General features: G+C 57.9%; 1 protein-coding gene across 2 annotated transcripts in view; it reads left to right on the forward strand.

Annotated features, from left to right (window-relative positions):
* ABTB2 (ankyrin repeat and BTB domain containing 2) overlaps window positions 1-15,494 on the forward strand; it is a 184,615-nt gene that overhangs the window by 153,126 nt on the left and 15,995 nt on the right. For both annotated transcript variants that reach the window (XM_066363474.1, XM_066363477.1), the window contains exons 4-7: window positions 9,398-9,550; window positions 10,880-11,045; window positions 13,810-13,899; window positions 14,416-14,517. In XM_066363474.1, coding sequence (XP_066219571.1) covers window positions 9,398-9,550; window positions 10,880-11,045; window positions 13,810-13,899; window positions 14,416-14,517 — 511 coding nt within the window. The remainder of the gene's footprint in view (window positions 1-9,397; window positions 9,551-10,879; window positions 11,046-13,809; window positions 13,900-14,415; window positions 14,518-15,494) is intronic.

Consider the following 15,494-nt stretch of genomic DNA (forward strand, 5'->3'; position numbering starts at 1 on the left):
TCCCCACAAGACCAGCTGCCCGACAGCTGTCCTTGGACCGCTTTGCTGCTTTCGTATTTGAGACTGGGGGAGAAGGCTCTTAGGGGCACCCTCTGCGACTTCGGGGCCCAGCTGGGGTGCCGAAGCCTGAGTTTGAGCAGGGCACTGAGGTCGGCCCACTGAGCTGGAACTTTTGTCCGCTGTGCCCATCAGTGGATGGGCTCAGGGCCTTTTTGGGGGTGCAGTCTCTCTTCTTAAGAGCCAGACAAATCATTATTGGCTTGCTGTGTGACCTCAGGCATGTCTCCCAACAGTTCAAAACCCCGGTTTCCATGTTTGTCAAATGCAGACTAATAATAACGATACCTCCACGGCAGGGCGGCTGTATCAGAGGGTCACATGTGCAGAACGGCTTCATGCTTACTGGGCACATCGCAGGCCCTCAGCACATCTCAGTGGTGCGGCCTTCTGCTCAGAGCCGACGCCGGAATCTCACCTGAGGCTGTGGTTGGGCTGTGGGCGCAGAGGCAGGGACAGGGCCTGGGAGCCTGCACTGTCTTGCCCTCTGCCCCTGGTTGGGTTGGGTCAAAGCCGTGAGTTGCCAGTCAGGGGTTTTTCGTCAGGCCTCCAAATCCCCATGCCCCTACCTCCTTCTAGAAGTTTCTGGAAACCCTTTACCGGGCAGTCCAAATAGGTCACCTCTCTGCTTTAGGCTGGGTGGGGAAGGTGGGTTCTGTGTGGTTTTGCTCAGCTGAATCCCAACAGGAATTCCTATCTGGAAACAAGAAACCAGAAACGCCCCCTCCCCCTGCTGCCGAGCAGGTGTCTCTGGGTAGATGGAGCACACAGCTAAGCCAGAGGGTCCTCCCAAGCCTGCCGGTTGGCAGAGGCGGGTGGGTGGTGACAAGTGCCCTTGGGAGGGGCGTGCCTGGCTTCCATATGGTGAAAGAGTGTGTGGTCTTGTCAGCCGCCACAGATGCCGAGCCTGGGTGAAGAGGGCTGGTCTCTTGCACATGGCAGCGGGGCGCCCCACAGGTGAGGCGTGGCCTGCAGGCCCGGGAAGCCGCGCCCAGCAGAGCGCAGGGAGGCCCACTTTCACTCCACGCCGTTCCGGGGGTGTGGGAAGCAGCAGTACTCTGGCCTGCTAGACCAGCTGCCCGCCTGCCCGCCCACCAGGCCACTGGGCTGGGAGCTAGGGCCTGAGAAGTGGGCCAGATGCCCTGGACCTCGCAGCACCCAGACCCCTCCCTGCTGGGTGAGAGGGTGGAAGGGTGGTGGCCTGCATGCAGTCTCCACTGGAATCTATACCATCCCGCCCACATAAGATGCCACCCTGGGCTCAGGCCCAGTGACCAAAGACACAGCTGCGTCTCCTGCGCTGCGGCCCACGCCGCGTGGACATGTGCAGAACCACCTCTGCCAGGCCCAGGCCCGTTCCTGAGCAGGCTCGATCCCAACATCCATCCCAGACATGGCCTGAGCCCCACCCAGTCAGCAAAGCTACCCCCAGGACGCTGTTCCCAGTTTAAAAGTTCTTCTATGAATTGGTTGTCTTTTTATCCAGGAAGTATTTTCTTTTGTTCCTGAAGAGAACCATTTACGGAAGACAAAACAGTTCCCCATTTCACAAGCCCCTCTGCCTGACGTGGAACCCTGGGGCCCCACAGAGCATTCCGGAGTCAGCGCAGACCCTGCAAACCCAGGGGCAGAGGGCTTTGCCTCCAGGAGTGAGACATGTGCTACACCTTGCTGCAGGCCAAGGCTGGGTTGCGGACGTGGGCTCCTGTGTTGAGGGGTGGCAAACATCAGTAAACAAAACAGTCTCTGTCTTCAGAGAAATGAGAGTCCAGAAGCAGACAGCCATACAAATAAAATGATAACAATATGGGCTCAGCGCTGGAGAGCGAACGAGACCCCCTGCAGGGCGGCGGGCAGGGCGGGCCTCCCACTGCCTGGCGGGGAGGGGGGCGGCGTGGGCCAAGCAGAGGCTCTTTATCAGGTACCCTAACACCAGGGTGACCAGATGTCCAGCCTGCCTGAGACAGTTCTCAATACACCTGCTGTCCTGGTGCTGTTGGTAATAGGACTCCTTTTCTCTCTCAAAAGTGGCCCGGTTTGTGTGACAGATGATTCGGTTACTGTGCCTAGTATCATCGTCCCTAAGAGGAAGGCAAAGGGGCAGGGTCCAGGCAGCGGAAGGCCAGGGCCCCTCCCTCGGCTGACAGGCAGTGGAGCGTGCTCTTTAGGAGTTGACCCTCAAGGGCGTGCTGCCTGGGGTCACAGCTTGGCCAGTTGCTGGGTGCATGACCCCGGGCAGGTTGCTACACCTCTCCGGCCTCGGTTTCCCCGTGTGTAAGGTGGGGGTGATGACAGACAGCACCAGACGCTCAGCAGATGCCCTGCACGGTTAGCTATTGTGCTTATCTGCCGTTCCTGGATGCCTGGGGGCCGGTCCAGGGCATCCCGGGTGCCACACAGTCGACCTTGCATTCCACTGATGACTTTTAGGCTCCAGTGGGGCCTGAAGGGCGGCCCCCGGAAACAGGCTGGGAGGTCACACACCGCTAGTCCCAACTTGGGTGTATCCTAAACGTATTTCCATACGCATATGCAGACAAGTAAGGGTGACCTAGTGTCTGTCTCCAGCCTGTACCAGATGAGCTCTAATAAGAAGTGTATTTTCCGCACGGAAAGCCCTAAGCGCCGCCTTGAACAGCAGTCACCTGTCCGCAGACGGAGACGACGCAGGGTTTAGCCCCAGTTCTGCGGCAGGGAGACTGCTGGAGCAGATCGGCCTGGGGGTTGGAGAAAGATGTCTGCCCAGCTGCGACTCCAAGCTGAGCCAGACTCGTCTGGTTTACCCAGCAATTCTAGAAAAATAATTAGTCCAAGATGTGAGTGGGGCTAGAATCGCTCCCTTTGTGCTCAGAGCGCAGTCTGACTGCAGAGGGCCAGCACTGGTTTTATCCTCCTGGGACGTTCTGGCTTGGTGTCAGGTCAGGGCGGCTCTCTGGAGACATTGGGGAACCTGGGGTGAGGACGTCAGAGCTGCAGGGCAGCAACGACCTTGACCTCTCCAGGAAGTCTCTGCCTGGAGGACTGTCGTTTGACTGGGACCTCGCAGGTTCCGGCGGGAGGGGCGTGGGAGCAGCCCGCTCCACCGCAGGGTCCGCAGGTCCGTGAGAAGGGCGATTGCTGGGGGAAATCACCCCATCAACCCCAGGGCTTGTGGTGGCTTCCACTGAAGGTGGAGCAAAGTCGCTGGAAGAATTCAGGGCTCAGGATGGGAGCCGTTCTGGCTGCCCCCTCCCTCGATCATTACCTGCGGCTGTCAGGCTGGTCCCTGTGGAATTCTTCTCTTTGACTAAGTGTGCTCATAGCGCGGGCTGGGCTGGGCTTAGCGGCTGATGGGGAAATCTCATTAGGGAGCCAGGAGCCAGCCTAGAGCATCCTGGACCTCCCCAGACCCTCCCAGCCCTGGGAGCCAGGCCCACACCCCAGGGCCCTCTGTGCTCCCAGCCAAGGGTGGAAGTTATAAGAAACCACAGCCCAGTTTTCTCAGGGTTGAGCTCCAGCCCAGGCTCAATGCCCTGCCCAGCCAGTGGGCACATCAGGATCTGCCTGAGTGCTCATACCCAGTTCCTTGTGGGTGGGCACAGAGGGCACATACCTGCTGGCCCCAGACTCAGCCTGCCAGTTGGGGACAGAGACACAAGGCCTTCTCATGCCTGGGGCTCGAGTGGCCCATCTGCCAACTTGATTCCTTCCCGGAGGCCCCTGCCCACCTCGGGAAAGAACAGAGCCTCCTTTGAGCTGGAAATTGGAGGCGTTTCCTGTTCTGTGTTGTTAAGACACCACTTATAGGACTGTAATCCCAATAAATCATGCTCGCTGAGTGGGGCAGGGTTTATTTTTATTTTTTTTTCCAAGCTGCAGGGACCTCTTAAAACCAAAGCCTTAAGAAGTTTATTCTCTTTCAGTTTTTTAACAGGGAAAATGGCTTTTGCAGACCTGATCCTGCTGAAGGACCTTAGGAGGCCAATGGCTTGATAGACTCAAGCTTATCTAGATGATTCGAGAGAGATGAGAAACTGAGTCAAGACACGTGGGTCTGGTGTCCGTGCCGCTGCTGCACTGACTCTCTGACCTTGGGCGCGGGGCTGGCCTCTCTGGGGCTGTTTCCTCCTCTGACAAGTTCTCCATGTAACAAGTTCTTGTTCATCTGAGTATTTTCTGGGTCTCTCCTCACCCCCACCCCCTACTGCCCCCACCCACCATAACAATAATTGCTGTTTATGCACACAAAGGCAAATGCTACCCGCTGATGACCCTTTAAGTGGCTTTGTTTGTCATAGCGGGGACTGACCACATGTGTTCGTATGAATGCGTGTGGGGTTTTGTGGGTTAGGCCACCAGTAGTACTTGGTGCGTGCCGGGGTGCAGCCCCCTCTCAATGATCCCACGTCACCAGCGCCTCACAGGTTCAGGACCCATGGGCCCCTAGGTCTGCGGTCCTTGTATTCGGTCCTTCCCTTGTGCGGGGTCTTGACGCCAAGGCTGAGCACCTGCTCCACCAGCGGAGAGTTCCAGACCTCATTCAGCATCGCAGTCACGTCTGTTTCCTCTGTTTTATGAGATGGGTGGAAAGGGTGGTGGGCAGCTTGCTGAGCGGCTTTTGCCCGCTTCCCACGTTCATACTTGCTGGAGGGTCTGCAGAGACAGAGGACCCAGACCTGAGCAGCCTGGAGCCGAGGCATTTAATGAGACCTGAGTCCTATCACCCTTCTTTGCTGCTATGCATTTTCTCTATCAGTAGGTGCTAAAGTAGAAATAATAGTTAACCTTTCTCGAGAACTTACCACGCACAAAATGCTCTGCTAAGCACTTCACATACACACTTTTTGTGAGGTGGTCCTACTAAGGTATACCCATTTTGCTGATGGGGACCTGAGGCTGAGCAAGGTGAGGACATTGCACAGGACCACAGTTCGGTTCATTGGCAGCACACTGGATCCCAACCCAGAGGGCCCCTGCAGAGCCTGTGCTCCTGGTCACTGCAACAGGAGATACGGCTCTCACCACGCGGAGTCTGTGAAACAACAGCAGGTGGGTTCTCATGGTGGAAATGTCTAGAAACACTGACTGAACCCCTCCTTTAATAGAAAAACAGGCCCACGGAGGGTCTGATCTGCCCAAGGTTATAGAGCCAGTTCAGTTGTTTCCAGGACACTAGAACTTTCTCCCAGTGAGGAACCCACAGAGAAGGCTTGTGGGACCCTCGGATCCCAGGCCAGGAGTGTGCATGCAAAGCATAGGCCGTCCTAGAACTGGCCAGGCCGTGTGCCGGCAGCACCAGGACCCCGGCCCCACGCCCTCCGGTGCCTGCCAGCCCGGGCGGCCTTGCCTTGGGGGTCGGCCACGTTCGTCTAAAGCAGCAGTCCCCCAAGGGGCGTCTGGGGAGCCCTGGGGTCCCAGAGACTTGCCAGAAGTTCACAGAGAGCCAAAGTGGTTTTCATCAGAATGTGACTTGCCTTTCCTTCTCATTCTCTTACAAGAGTCCAGGAGAGTTTCCAGGGGATGTGGGACATGCGGTTGTGTTATCACTCCGACAGCTGATGGGGTGCGAACTTCCGCATTCAGATGTCTTAACATGTTCTCAGTTTTCATTTCTGATACAGTAAATATCAATAGAATAACACAAATAAAAGCCCCTGGGAGGGCCTCAATTATTTCTAAGACTACAGAGGGGACCCTGAGACCAAAGCTTGAGAACCGCTGTTCCGAGGGACCGGGCCCGGCACAGGGGAGGCTCGGCAGCCGCGGCAGAGCAGAGGGGCTGTCGGCCCTGCCGGCGTCTCTGGCTCTAGCCCTGCAGACACCTGCATTCCGGCCCCGGAAGGCTCCTGGCCAGGTGCAGCCTTGGGGAAAGGCAGGAGAGGGAAACAGCCTTTTTCTTTGGGAGGGAACAAAGCGGAGCGGAGCTGGGGACGATGCAAACATCCATCGCTCCCAACCTTGCTCTTCCGGGGCCCTTTCACCCTGGACTTCGGACGCAGCTGCAGCCTAGGGAGTTTTTATAGGGATTTTCCAGCGTGTCCAGCGAGGCAGGCCAGCTCTTCTCAGCATGCCCAGTGGGCTGGATGAAATTACCAGAAAGGAAACAGTAACTAGGAACCCCCAGGCCAAGGGTAGGATGTTCCTGAGAAAGCCCGTGTATGGCCTGTCATCTCTCCTTCCCGTGGATCACAGGCCCAGGGGGTGAAAGGCCCGAAGAGGTCAGGTTGGGGACTGCCAGGACCTTGTCTGGGGGCAGGTGGGCGCCACCCACCACCCCAGAGGCAGAGGGACATCTTGGCCCTGGAGGATTTCCGTATGTTGAGAACATCCATCTGTGTTCAAGTCAGGAAACAGAAACCACACCCTAGGTATTTTAAGCAGAAGGGATTTAATGCAGGGAATTAAGGCCCCAGCGGAATCATTGGAACGGCCCAAGGAGCAGGTTGGAGGCTGAGCCTCCAGGAGCAACTGCAAGGACGATACAGAACTTGTCCGTGGGGGACTTTGGGGGTGCTGCTCCCTCTGAAACAGCCCCTGGGGCTGCAATTCAGGATGGAAGCTGGAATCAAGAAGTCTTTGCTGTTACTTTCAGTGGTCCCACTTCTGCCTCTGAAGCGGAAATAGACATGGAATGCTCTATAGGAAGAAAAAAAAAGACCTGTTTCATGACCTGGCAGAGCAGAAGCAGACAAAGGGGGCACACGGATGGTCTCTGCCTCATGCCCATAGGCCAGATCTCATACAGTCTCCACTTCAGGTTGAAACCAGTTTTGCATACGGAACCCCAGCAGCAAAGGAGTCTGGGAAACGGAGTTTTCAGCTTCTCATGTTTCCAACAAAGATGGTGAAATAAGAGGCCAAAAGAGCCAATCCTCAGTATCAAGTTGTAAGAGGCATAAAACAGAACCATCCTAATTTCCCAAGCTCCCTCTTGGATTTCCCCAGGTGCCACTGGGAGGTCGATGCCCCTTCGTGCTTTCGTGGCTGCACTTGGCTGTTTTGTTTCGTGCTTTGTCTTGGCTGTTGGCCACAGTCGGGAAGAATGGCTGGCAATTCCACCCACTGTCTCTCTGTTGACACTTCATTCTCACATGCTGGTGGTTGAGATGAAACCTTCCCCTTGGATGGAAAGGACTGATGGACAGAAGTCTGCCTTTGAGCCTGCCTTCTAGCAAGCTCAGAAATATTGGGGGGCAGGGATTCAAAGGGGCACTTGTAATCAAGAAAGATCTTGTAAACAGGTAATTCACAAATGGATTGTCGGTCCTTTCTAGAATCTACACATCCCCCCATGGAATCCTGGCTTCCCACTGCAGCACAAGAACACTGCGCCCTGGAAAATTGTATGCCATTCTTTTCTGGGCAGGACTGGGGCTGGGTCCAGAACTGAAAACTTGGCTGCATTACACTAAGTTCCTGATCCTCAGCCATACTTTTAGTCATTCAGCAAATGTTTATTGAGGACCTGCTGTGTCTAGGTCCCATGCTGGGGAAGGCGTTTTTTCCCCCCGGGGCGGGATAGTCTAGTCGGGGAGAGACACATTCATTGCTGGAAGAGAGTTCTCAGGGATCTTCGAGTAGGAAGAGACGATGTTCTTTGGAGAGAGGGGATCTGGTGAGGTTTCTGCAAGTGAGCCCTGAAGGGTAAGTGGCATCTGACGAGCAGAGGTGAGAGCCGGTTCGTGCCCGTGAGGAGGTAGGAATGGTCAGGCTGGGCTTGGGAAGCTTGAGTGCCCCGTGGTCAGGCGTGTCCTGGAGAAAGGTAAGAGCCAGGGCTGGAGCGGAGGTTGGGGGGGGAGGTTCCGGGCATCCTCGAAGGCCAGGACGGGCCAGGCTCCCCCGGCCCACGGCCTCTTCTTCTCCACACCGATCGCTACACTCAGTGCACCAGTTAAGTGACTCAGACTCAGATCTGTTTCTCTGAAATGACAGAATCAGAACATCAGAGTAACTTCCAAGTGAGCTACCTTCCAGATCCCATCTGATTATTCTATTTTAAAAAGAAATAAAAGCAACCTTTGCTCTTAAGGAGACAAGCTTTTAAAACTTTGGCAAGGACCTGAGCTGTGGGGAGCTGTGCTGTATGGCTGAGGGCAGCTTCTGCTGCGTCCCTGCCGTTGATTTACTGAGTAGCTGGGGAGAGAGAATGGACGTCCTTTCCTGGTCAGAGAACCTCTCTGCATGTCTAGGGGAACGATGGCGGTGACAGCAGGGGCCTAGTGCTCAGGGGGCCCGGGGACCAGAGGGAGGGGTGTGTCAGGGCCTGGCTGCCAGCCCCCGGCCTAGTTTAAGAGGAAGAATGGGGCCCTGGCCGGTTGGCTCAGCGGTAGAGCGTCGGCCTGGCGTGCAGGAGTCCCGGGTTCGGTTCCAGGCCGGGGCACACAGGAGAGGCGCCCATCTGTTTCTCCACCCCTCCCCCTCTCTTTCCTCTCTGTCTCTCCCCCTCCCGCAGCCAAGGCTCCATTGGAGCAAAAGATGGCCCGGGCGCTGAGGATGGCTCCTTGGCCTCTGCCTCAGGCACTAGAGTGGCTCTGGATGCAACAGAGCGACGCCCCAGAGGGGCAGAGCATCGCCCCCTGGTGGGCATGCTGGGTGGATCCCGGTCGGGTGCATGCGGGAGTCTGTCTGACTGCCTCCCCGTTTCCAGCTGTGGAAAAATGAAAAAAAAAAAAAAAAAGGAAGAATGGAAGGCAAGCCTCAGGAGGGCTGGGAGTACCCAGAGGAGTGGAGGTCAACTTTGGGGCTGTCACTGGAGAGGGCAGGCCCCAAGGGGCCGGGTTCCGGGGCTGCCTCACCCTGTGAACAGGCAGGGAAGCACTCCATCCATTCTGGGTAGAGCCGCTTGGGTGTCCATCAAGTCATAAGGCCAAAGACTGGCCCCTGGGGCTCCTCCACTGTGAAGTGGCCTTCTGAGCAGGTCTTCCCCACGGTAGACTTGTCAGAACTGGTGGGAGACGAGAGAAGACCTCTCCTCAGCCATGGGTAGGACCCAGTGCTCCTGGTGGGGCAGGCAGGGAGGGTGGGAGGAGTGGACGGGCCTGCGCAGGGACAGGACAAGGGCCTGAGGGGCAGAGCCAAAGTATGGCTCAACCCCAGGGGGGCACCAGTCTAGTCACGTTTCTCATGAGTGGCGCCCCCTGGTGACAGGAGAATGCCTTGTGAACGATGCCCCCTGGAGTTCGCAGCTCAGAGGCTTTGATGAGAAGCCTCTCCCCCCTTCCCTCTAGCGCCCCACGCTGTGGCCACAGTATCTTAGTGTCCCAAGGGCCACCTTGGCCAGCCTCTGTGGCCATCCTCTGAGAGGACACGCCCTCTGGGAGCACCCCGCCTGGGCCTGACCCTTCTTCCCTGCTGCTCACAGGCCGTTCATGCTGCTGCCCCCGCTGATGGAGTGGATGCGCGTGGCCATCACCTACGCAGAGCACCGCCGCAGCCTCACCGTGGACAGCGGCGACATCCGGCAGGCGGCCCGGCTGCTGCTGCCCGGCCTGGACTGCGAGCCCCGGCAGCTCAAGTACGGGACCCGGAGGAGCGAAGGCGGGAGGGCCCCGGCTCTGTGCCAGCCCCTGGCCACCCCTTCTGTCCCTCCCTCTCCTGGAGGCTGGGAGGGGGCAGCGAGCAGGGACCAGCGTGTTCAAGCCGCCCTGAGGGCGTCCCCTGTGCAGCAAGCCTGCTGGAGCTCTCCTGCAGCCGCTGGCCGGGTGCAGAGCAGACACACGTTTGGAGTTGGGCGGGAGAGCTCAGTCTGTGATGTCTGCGGGGGGGGGGGGGGGGATAGCAGAAGTGGGTCCTTTTCATTCTTCCTATAATTGCCGCCATTTTCTCAAGCACTTCCTACATGTAGGCGCTGTGCTGGCCTTTCCTTTCTGCATGTGTTATCTTGGTCCTTGTGACAACTTTAGAGAAGAAGAAGGGCTCTAATGCTCATATTGCAGGTGGAGAAACTGAGGATCAGGAGGAATGATGGTTTGCCTCCAGATTCAGTTAGCAAAATGGTCAGGCCCCAGTTTGAGCCAAGTTCAGCATGGCCCCTAGCCTGGGCTCTTAATCTCCCTCCCCAGGAGCCTCACTCGGATTGGTCTCCTGGAGGAGTTCAGAGAAGGTTCCTTCTGGCCATGTTGACCTGTGCAATCTTTGCATCGTTTTTTGTTTTTGACCTGCCAAAAACCCAGTTACGGCTTTCTCTGTGTTCATGGCAAATGCCCGAATCTCATCTAGAGCCTAAACTTGCTATACTTCGGCATGGCCAAGGCTCCTGGCTGACGCTGCCCGTGGGCAGCCTGTGGTGTGCCCCCTGCAGATGCCCGGCTTTCCTGTGATCCTCGCCGGGATGGCTTGCTTGCAGTGGGATTCCGGGCCGCTCCCACCACTGCCTCACCAGGAAGCCAGAGGGGAGGGAATGTGAGCTGAGGACGGGAGCGTGGCCACAGCACCCTCTCCATAGGCCGAGTGTGCCCTCCTCTGTGCGAACAGGATCCAGCCAAGCTCTGAGGCCCCCAAGCCCACGCCGGACCTCCTCTTAAGAGGAGATGGTCTTAGAGGGGACCTTGTTTCCCGGCAACTAACAGCTCCCAGGTGCTCAGAGCACTTCTTTACCATGTTCCTAGAACAACGGAAGTGTGTGCTCCTCATGTCCCTGACCGTGACCGGGCAGTCACTGCTGATCGGATAGTCATTCCCAGTCCTCCCCACCCACCCCGTCTGCATGCCTCGCGTCCACCTCGCACAACTGTGTCCCGTCTCGTTGAGAGACGTTGTCCCCGCAGAAGAGTCCACACACAGTGACGCTCCCACTCATGTTCACGCTCTCGCTCACGCCCACGTCTGGGTCTTTCCTGGGCAGGCCCGAATGCTGTTTCAGCTCCTTCCGGAGGCTGGATGCCCGAGCAGCTACTGAGAAGTTCAACCAGGACCTGGGTTTCCGCATGCTCAACTGCGGGAGGACGGACCTCATCAACCAGGCGATCGAGTCCCTGGGCCCGGACGGGGTCAACACCATGGACGACCAGGTGCGTCCGGAGAGCTCCACCAGCCGGGCGCAGGGGTCCGTGGGGATTCGTGGGGGCCAGAGTGGGGGCCACAGTCCTCTCTGTCCCACTCCCGAGAGCTGCTGAGCACTGTGCACCAAGAAGCGCGCTGCTCTGGGACCGTACCCGCCTTTCTCGGGTGGGACGTCAGCTTGGAGACCCCCCTAGCGCCCTTTGAAAGAACTCTGTGGCGGGGATTCCACTTCCTCTCCCCAGGAGGCTGGAGACCGACCGTCACGGATGGTGCAGGGCTGGGAGAGGTCCAGAGCAGTCAGCCTGGTGGCAGGCTGTGGATAATAATCGCCAAACCCTGTGTCCAAGCACCTGGGACTGCCTGCCACGTGCCAGGCCTGTCGACATCCTTGCCTCCATGGAGTTAACAGCCGTGTGGGAAAAATCTGTAGTCATAAGAAACGTAAACATGTAAAGTATAGAGTGTTAATAGGAAATGCTAAGAAGTAAAAGAAAACCAGAAATGGAAGTACTGGGGGTGTTTACAGTTTTAGATAGAATTTAAGAGTTTTGGGGTTGCTTTGTTTCGTGTGTTTGCCATGAGCAACATTTCTAATAGCACTTGTTCCGTCCCAGACATTGTGCTTAGCGCTTCGCACAGATTAGTTCGTTTAACCTTGATAGCAGCCCTATGGTGTGGGTACTGTTGTCGTCCCCGCTTTACTGAGAGTTGCCTCCTCAGGCCACACGACGAGTGAGGAGCAGAGCCGCATGAGAACCCATGCATCGGGCTCCATGCCCCTAACCACTCCGGGTGTCCGGCCTGTTTGTCCGCTGCTGTTCTGTGAGCACTCGCCATGCGGACAAGGGCACTGTGGTTAGAAGACCAGCCAGGAGCCTGGGGAAAGTTAGATGGCAGCTAGGGTCAGGTAGTGCCGTCAGACAGGGTGGCAGCCTGGTCCTCGGTGTGAGGAAGCACCAGGTGAACCGCGAGGCCACGGTGGGCTTGGACAGGTGGGGCGGGAGCGGCCAGGGGGGGCTTCCTCCAGGAGGGCCTGGCCAGGCCCGAGGGAGGAGGGTCGGGGGCGGCAGACGGGTGGAGACAGCGTCCCGGGGAGGGGAGACGATGGGAGCCTGCAGCGGGGACCGTCGTGGCAGGTGCTGGGACAGGAGAGCCCGGGAGACGGGGGGGCAGCGGGGAGGCCGCCGACTGGGGGACACGTCTGCCAAAGGCGCCGCTGGGAACGCAGGTTCCAGGGCTCTGTCGGCACTTTCCTCAGCGGCGGGGGGCGTCTTCCTCAGGAGGCCCGTGGCTTCAGACACACCTGGGTTTCCGTTGCCAGGTCCTGGCCATGGCCTCTTGGGTGAGCAGCCCTTCCCCTCTGAGCCTCAGTTTCCTCACCTCCACCATGGGGGATAAGAGTACTGGCCCGTAGGGTTGTCGGGAGGCTCTGCCCTCCGGGGAACGCTCAATAAATATTCATTCCGGCTTTTGTTGTCCACATGATGGTGACAGTGATTATCCCTGGAATCTATTAATCAGCCTCTTATGTTCCTGAAGTAGGTAAGGGCCCAACACACACAAAAAAGTAGTTTCTCCTCACAGGCTCCTAGCCTGCTTTAAGCTCCAAATTGTGTACAGATGTGTAGAGAAAAAAGCCGGGCATGTGCGGGGGGTTGGGGAGGTTAAGGGGAACAGAGCCAAAATTTTGCTCTGTGGCCGTTGGCTTTGCTCTAAACGCGCGATCCTGCTTGTTGCCTCGGCCTGGGTATTTATACAGTGATCTGTGGGTAAACAGGCCTCTCACCCGTGATTAATCTCAGGCCATTTCTTTATCTCTGGGCATGAGGCAAGGATTTATGAGGTAAGGAGATCTTGTCTACACACAAATAACCCAATAAATAACAGCACGGGGCCCCAGACGACCGCGTGCCAGGACCCAGCTATGGAATAACACTTTCCACCGCTGCCTGTGCTGTTGCTGGCCTCAGAGGAAGACTCCTGGCCAGGAGCAGCCCCGCCAGCCACCCACCGAAGGGCAGGGAGGGGCCGGGCCTCGGAAAAGCTCTGCGCTTCCTGGTAGCACGGGACGCTGCAGTAAAACACCTCTCCCCCTTCCCTGAGAAGCTTCCGAGGGAGAGCCACCCCGCTCAGGTGGGCCTGGACTTCTGGTCTGAGTTCTTCTCTCGCTCATTGTGAGGCCGTGGGCAAGGCAATGTCCCTCTCTGCTCCTCTGTAAAATGGGGATCACAATGGAACCTCCCCAGTAGGGGTGTTACGGTGATTTGAGATAATGCGTGCAGACCACTTCACACAGTGATTGGTGTGCGCAGGGCCTGGGTCAGGATGTGACAGTTAATACAGTAGCAGTGGCAGTGGTATCTTAGTTAAGGTAAGCTTGCTCTGTACTAAGCATTTTACACGTAGTAACTAATACCCTTTACAACAACTCTGTGAGGGAGATGCTGTTGCCCCCCCCCCCATTCTAAAGATGAAAACACTGAGGCACAAAGAGGTACAAGTAACTTGTAGATAAAGTTTACAACTCCCCTTGACAGAGGTGGCCTTGCATCCGAGTCTGGCCACACGGCCTGCGCTGTCACCCGTCTGGTAGCCTGCAGTGCCCATGGAAATACTTGCCCCTCACCCTCAGGTGGCATATGTCCAGTGGGCCAGAGGAGGCAGACTGCCCACACAAAGCCCTTGGGCCTGTGGTTTCTGGGGCAGAGGCCTATGGAGTGGGTCCTCGTGTCCTGCTTCCAGATGGTTAGCTGCTGCCTCTGGTTCCCACAGGGCATGACGCCGCTGATGTACGCCTGTGCTGCTGGGGACGAAGCAATGGTCCAGATGTTGATCGATGCTGGGGCAAACTTGGACATCCAGGTGAGTAAGCCCCACAGAGCTGCACCCGGGGCCCTAACCCAGCCAGGAGACCACTCCAAGGTCTCCACCAGCCATACTGCATGCTGGGTGCAGTGTCTCAGAAGGCTGGAAATACAAAATGCGTGGAGATCACAGTTAGCAAAGATTTGGGCTTTCAGAGAAGGGGTGCACCAAAGGAGGGGGTCGAGTAGAGAAAATGACCATGATTCTGTTACTGTAGCACCTTTTAGCTTTCATCAGCCTAATCTCCACCCATCCCTGCCATCCCCACATGCTTCCTGCTCCGCCTTCCTCTGAGGCATGAGGAGCTTCCTCTGCCCCGGGCGGACATCACTAATTGAACATCCTTTGGCACCTTGTCCACATGGTACTCCAGGCAGACATTGCCAGTCGAATGTGGGAAGCACCTGAGTTGATTCCTACTCACCATCCCTGCAGGGTACCCTCTGAGCTCACTCAGTGCCAGTGTGACCTGCCTCACCCAAGAAACACTGACTGACTGTGGTATTTCCCCAGGTTCCGAGCAACTCTCCCAGGCATCCCTCCATTCACCCCGACAGCCGGCACTGGACCTCGCTGACGTTTGCTGTGCTGCATGGACACATCTCTGTGGTTCAGGTGAGCTCCTGCCAGGTGTGCAGGCTACCCTCCGCTTGCCGAGTGGGCCGGGCCCCAAGCACAGCCCCAGCTCCCACCAGGTGAGCCGGGGCCTCAACTCTGAGATACCAGAGTCACTACGTAAGTACCTGGGCGGCAGGGCAGAGACCCACCAGGCTTGTCTCGTGGAGAGGGCTTTAGTGTAAGGACGCGTTTGGGATGTTCAGGAACGGGGCCCAGGGGCAGGCAGCCCCGGGCCTGCCTGGCACCTCTGTCCTCGGTCGGTCCCAGGGCCCGTCACAGCCTGAGCGTGTGTGCTCACTTTTCTCTCCGCCAGCCCTCTTCCCGACCCTTCCCCTTCCTGCTCCCTCCTGAACGCCCACAGAGCCGCCCTGTCCACGCCGCCCTTCCAGTGGTCCTGCCTCCCCCCATTGACAGGCTCGGAGCGCCCCCCCCCCCCTGAGGGAAGACTTAGATTGGCACGGCTCAGTTGAGCCAGGCCACCTTGTCGGCCGCCGTGGCGAGGCCACCGTGACTGTGTGGCTGGTGTGGGTTCAGGCCTGGAGGTGGAAGCTGTGGGCCGAGCAGCACCCGCCCCCCGCCGGGCGCCGGCCACACTGCCCCGGGCCCCCCAGACTCCTCCACTCCTCAGGCTGCCGGGTCCTACAGGGCCTGACGCTCCTGCAGGGAGTTCCTGTAATGCCCTCCTTGTTCACCAGACTGTGGGTCCTCTGAGGGCAGGGTTCACGTCCGGCTTCTTCATCATCGTCGGCACAGCCCCGGCCTGTAGTAGGGACGCAGCGGGTGGGGGTTACCAGCTGGCTGCCACATCCCGCCGTCTTTTCAGTTACTGCCCTGCCTTCTAAGGACCCGGGCGAAGTCCCAGCCTGGCCCGGGCTGGCCTGCCAGCCTTCGCCCAGCCTTGCCTGGTCTGGTGCCCAGTTTCGCACCGACGCAGCCCTCCACCTCCGTCGCCTTGGGGTGCTGGCTCAGCTGTG

This window comes from Saccopteryx leptura, chromosome 1 (assembly GCF_036850995.1).
Source record: "Saccopteryx leptura isolate mSacLep1 chromosome 1, mSacLep1_pri_phased_curated, whole genome shotgun sequence".
Lineage (NCBI taxonomy): Eukaryota > Metazoa > Chordata > Mammalia > Chiroptera > Emballonuridae > Saccopteryx > Saccopteryx leptura.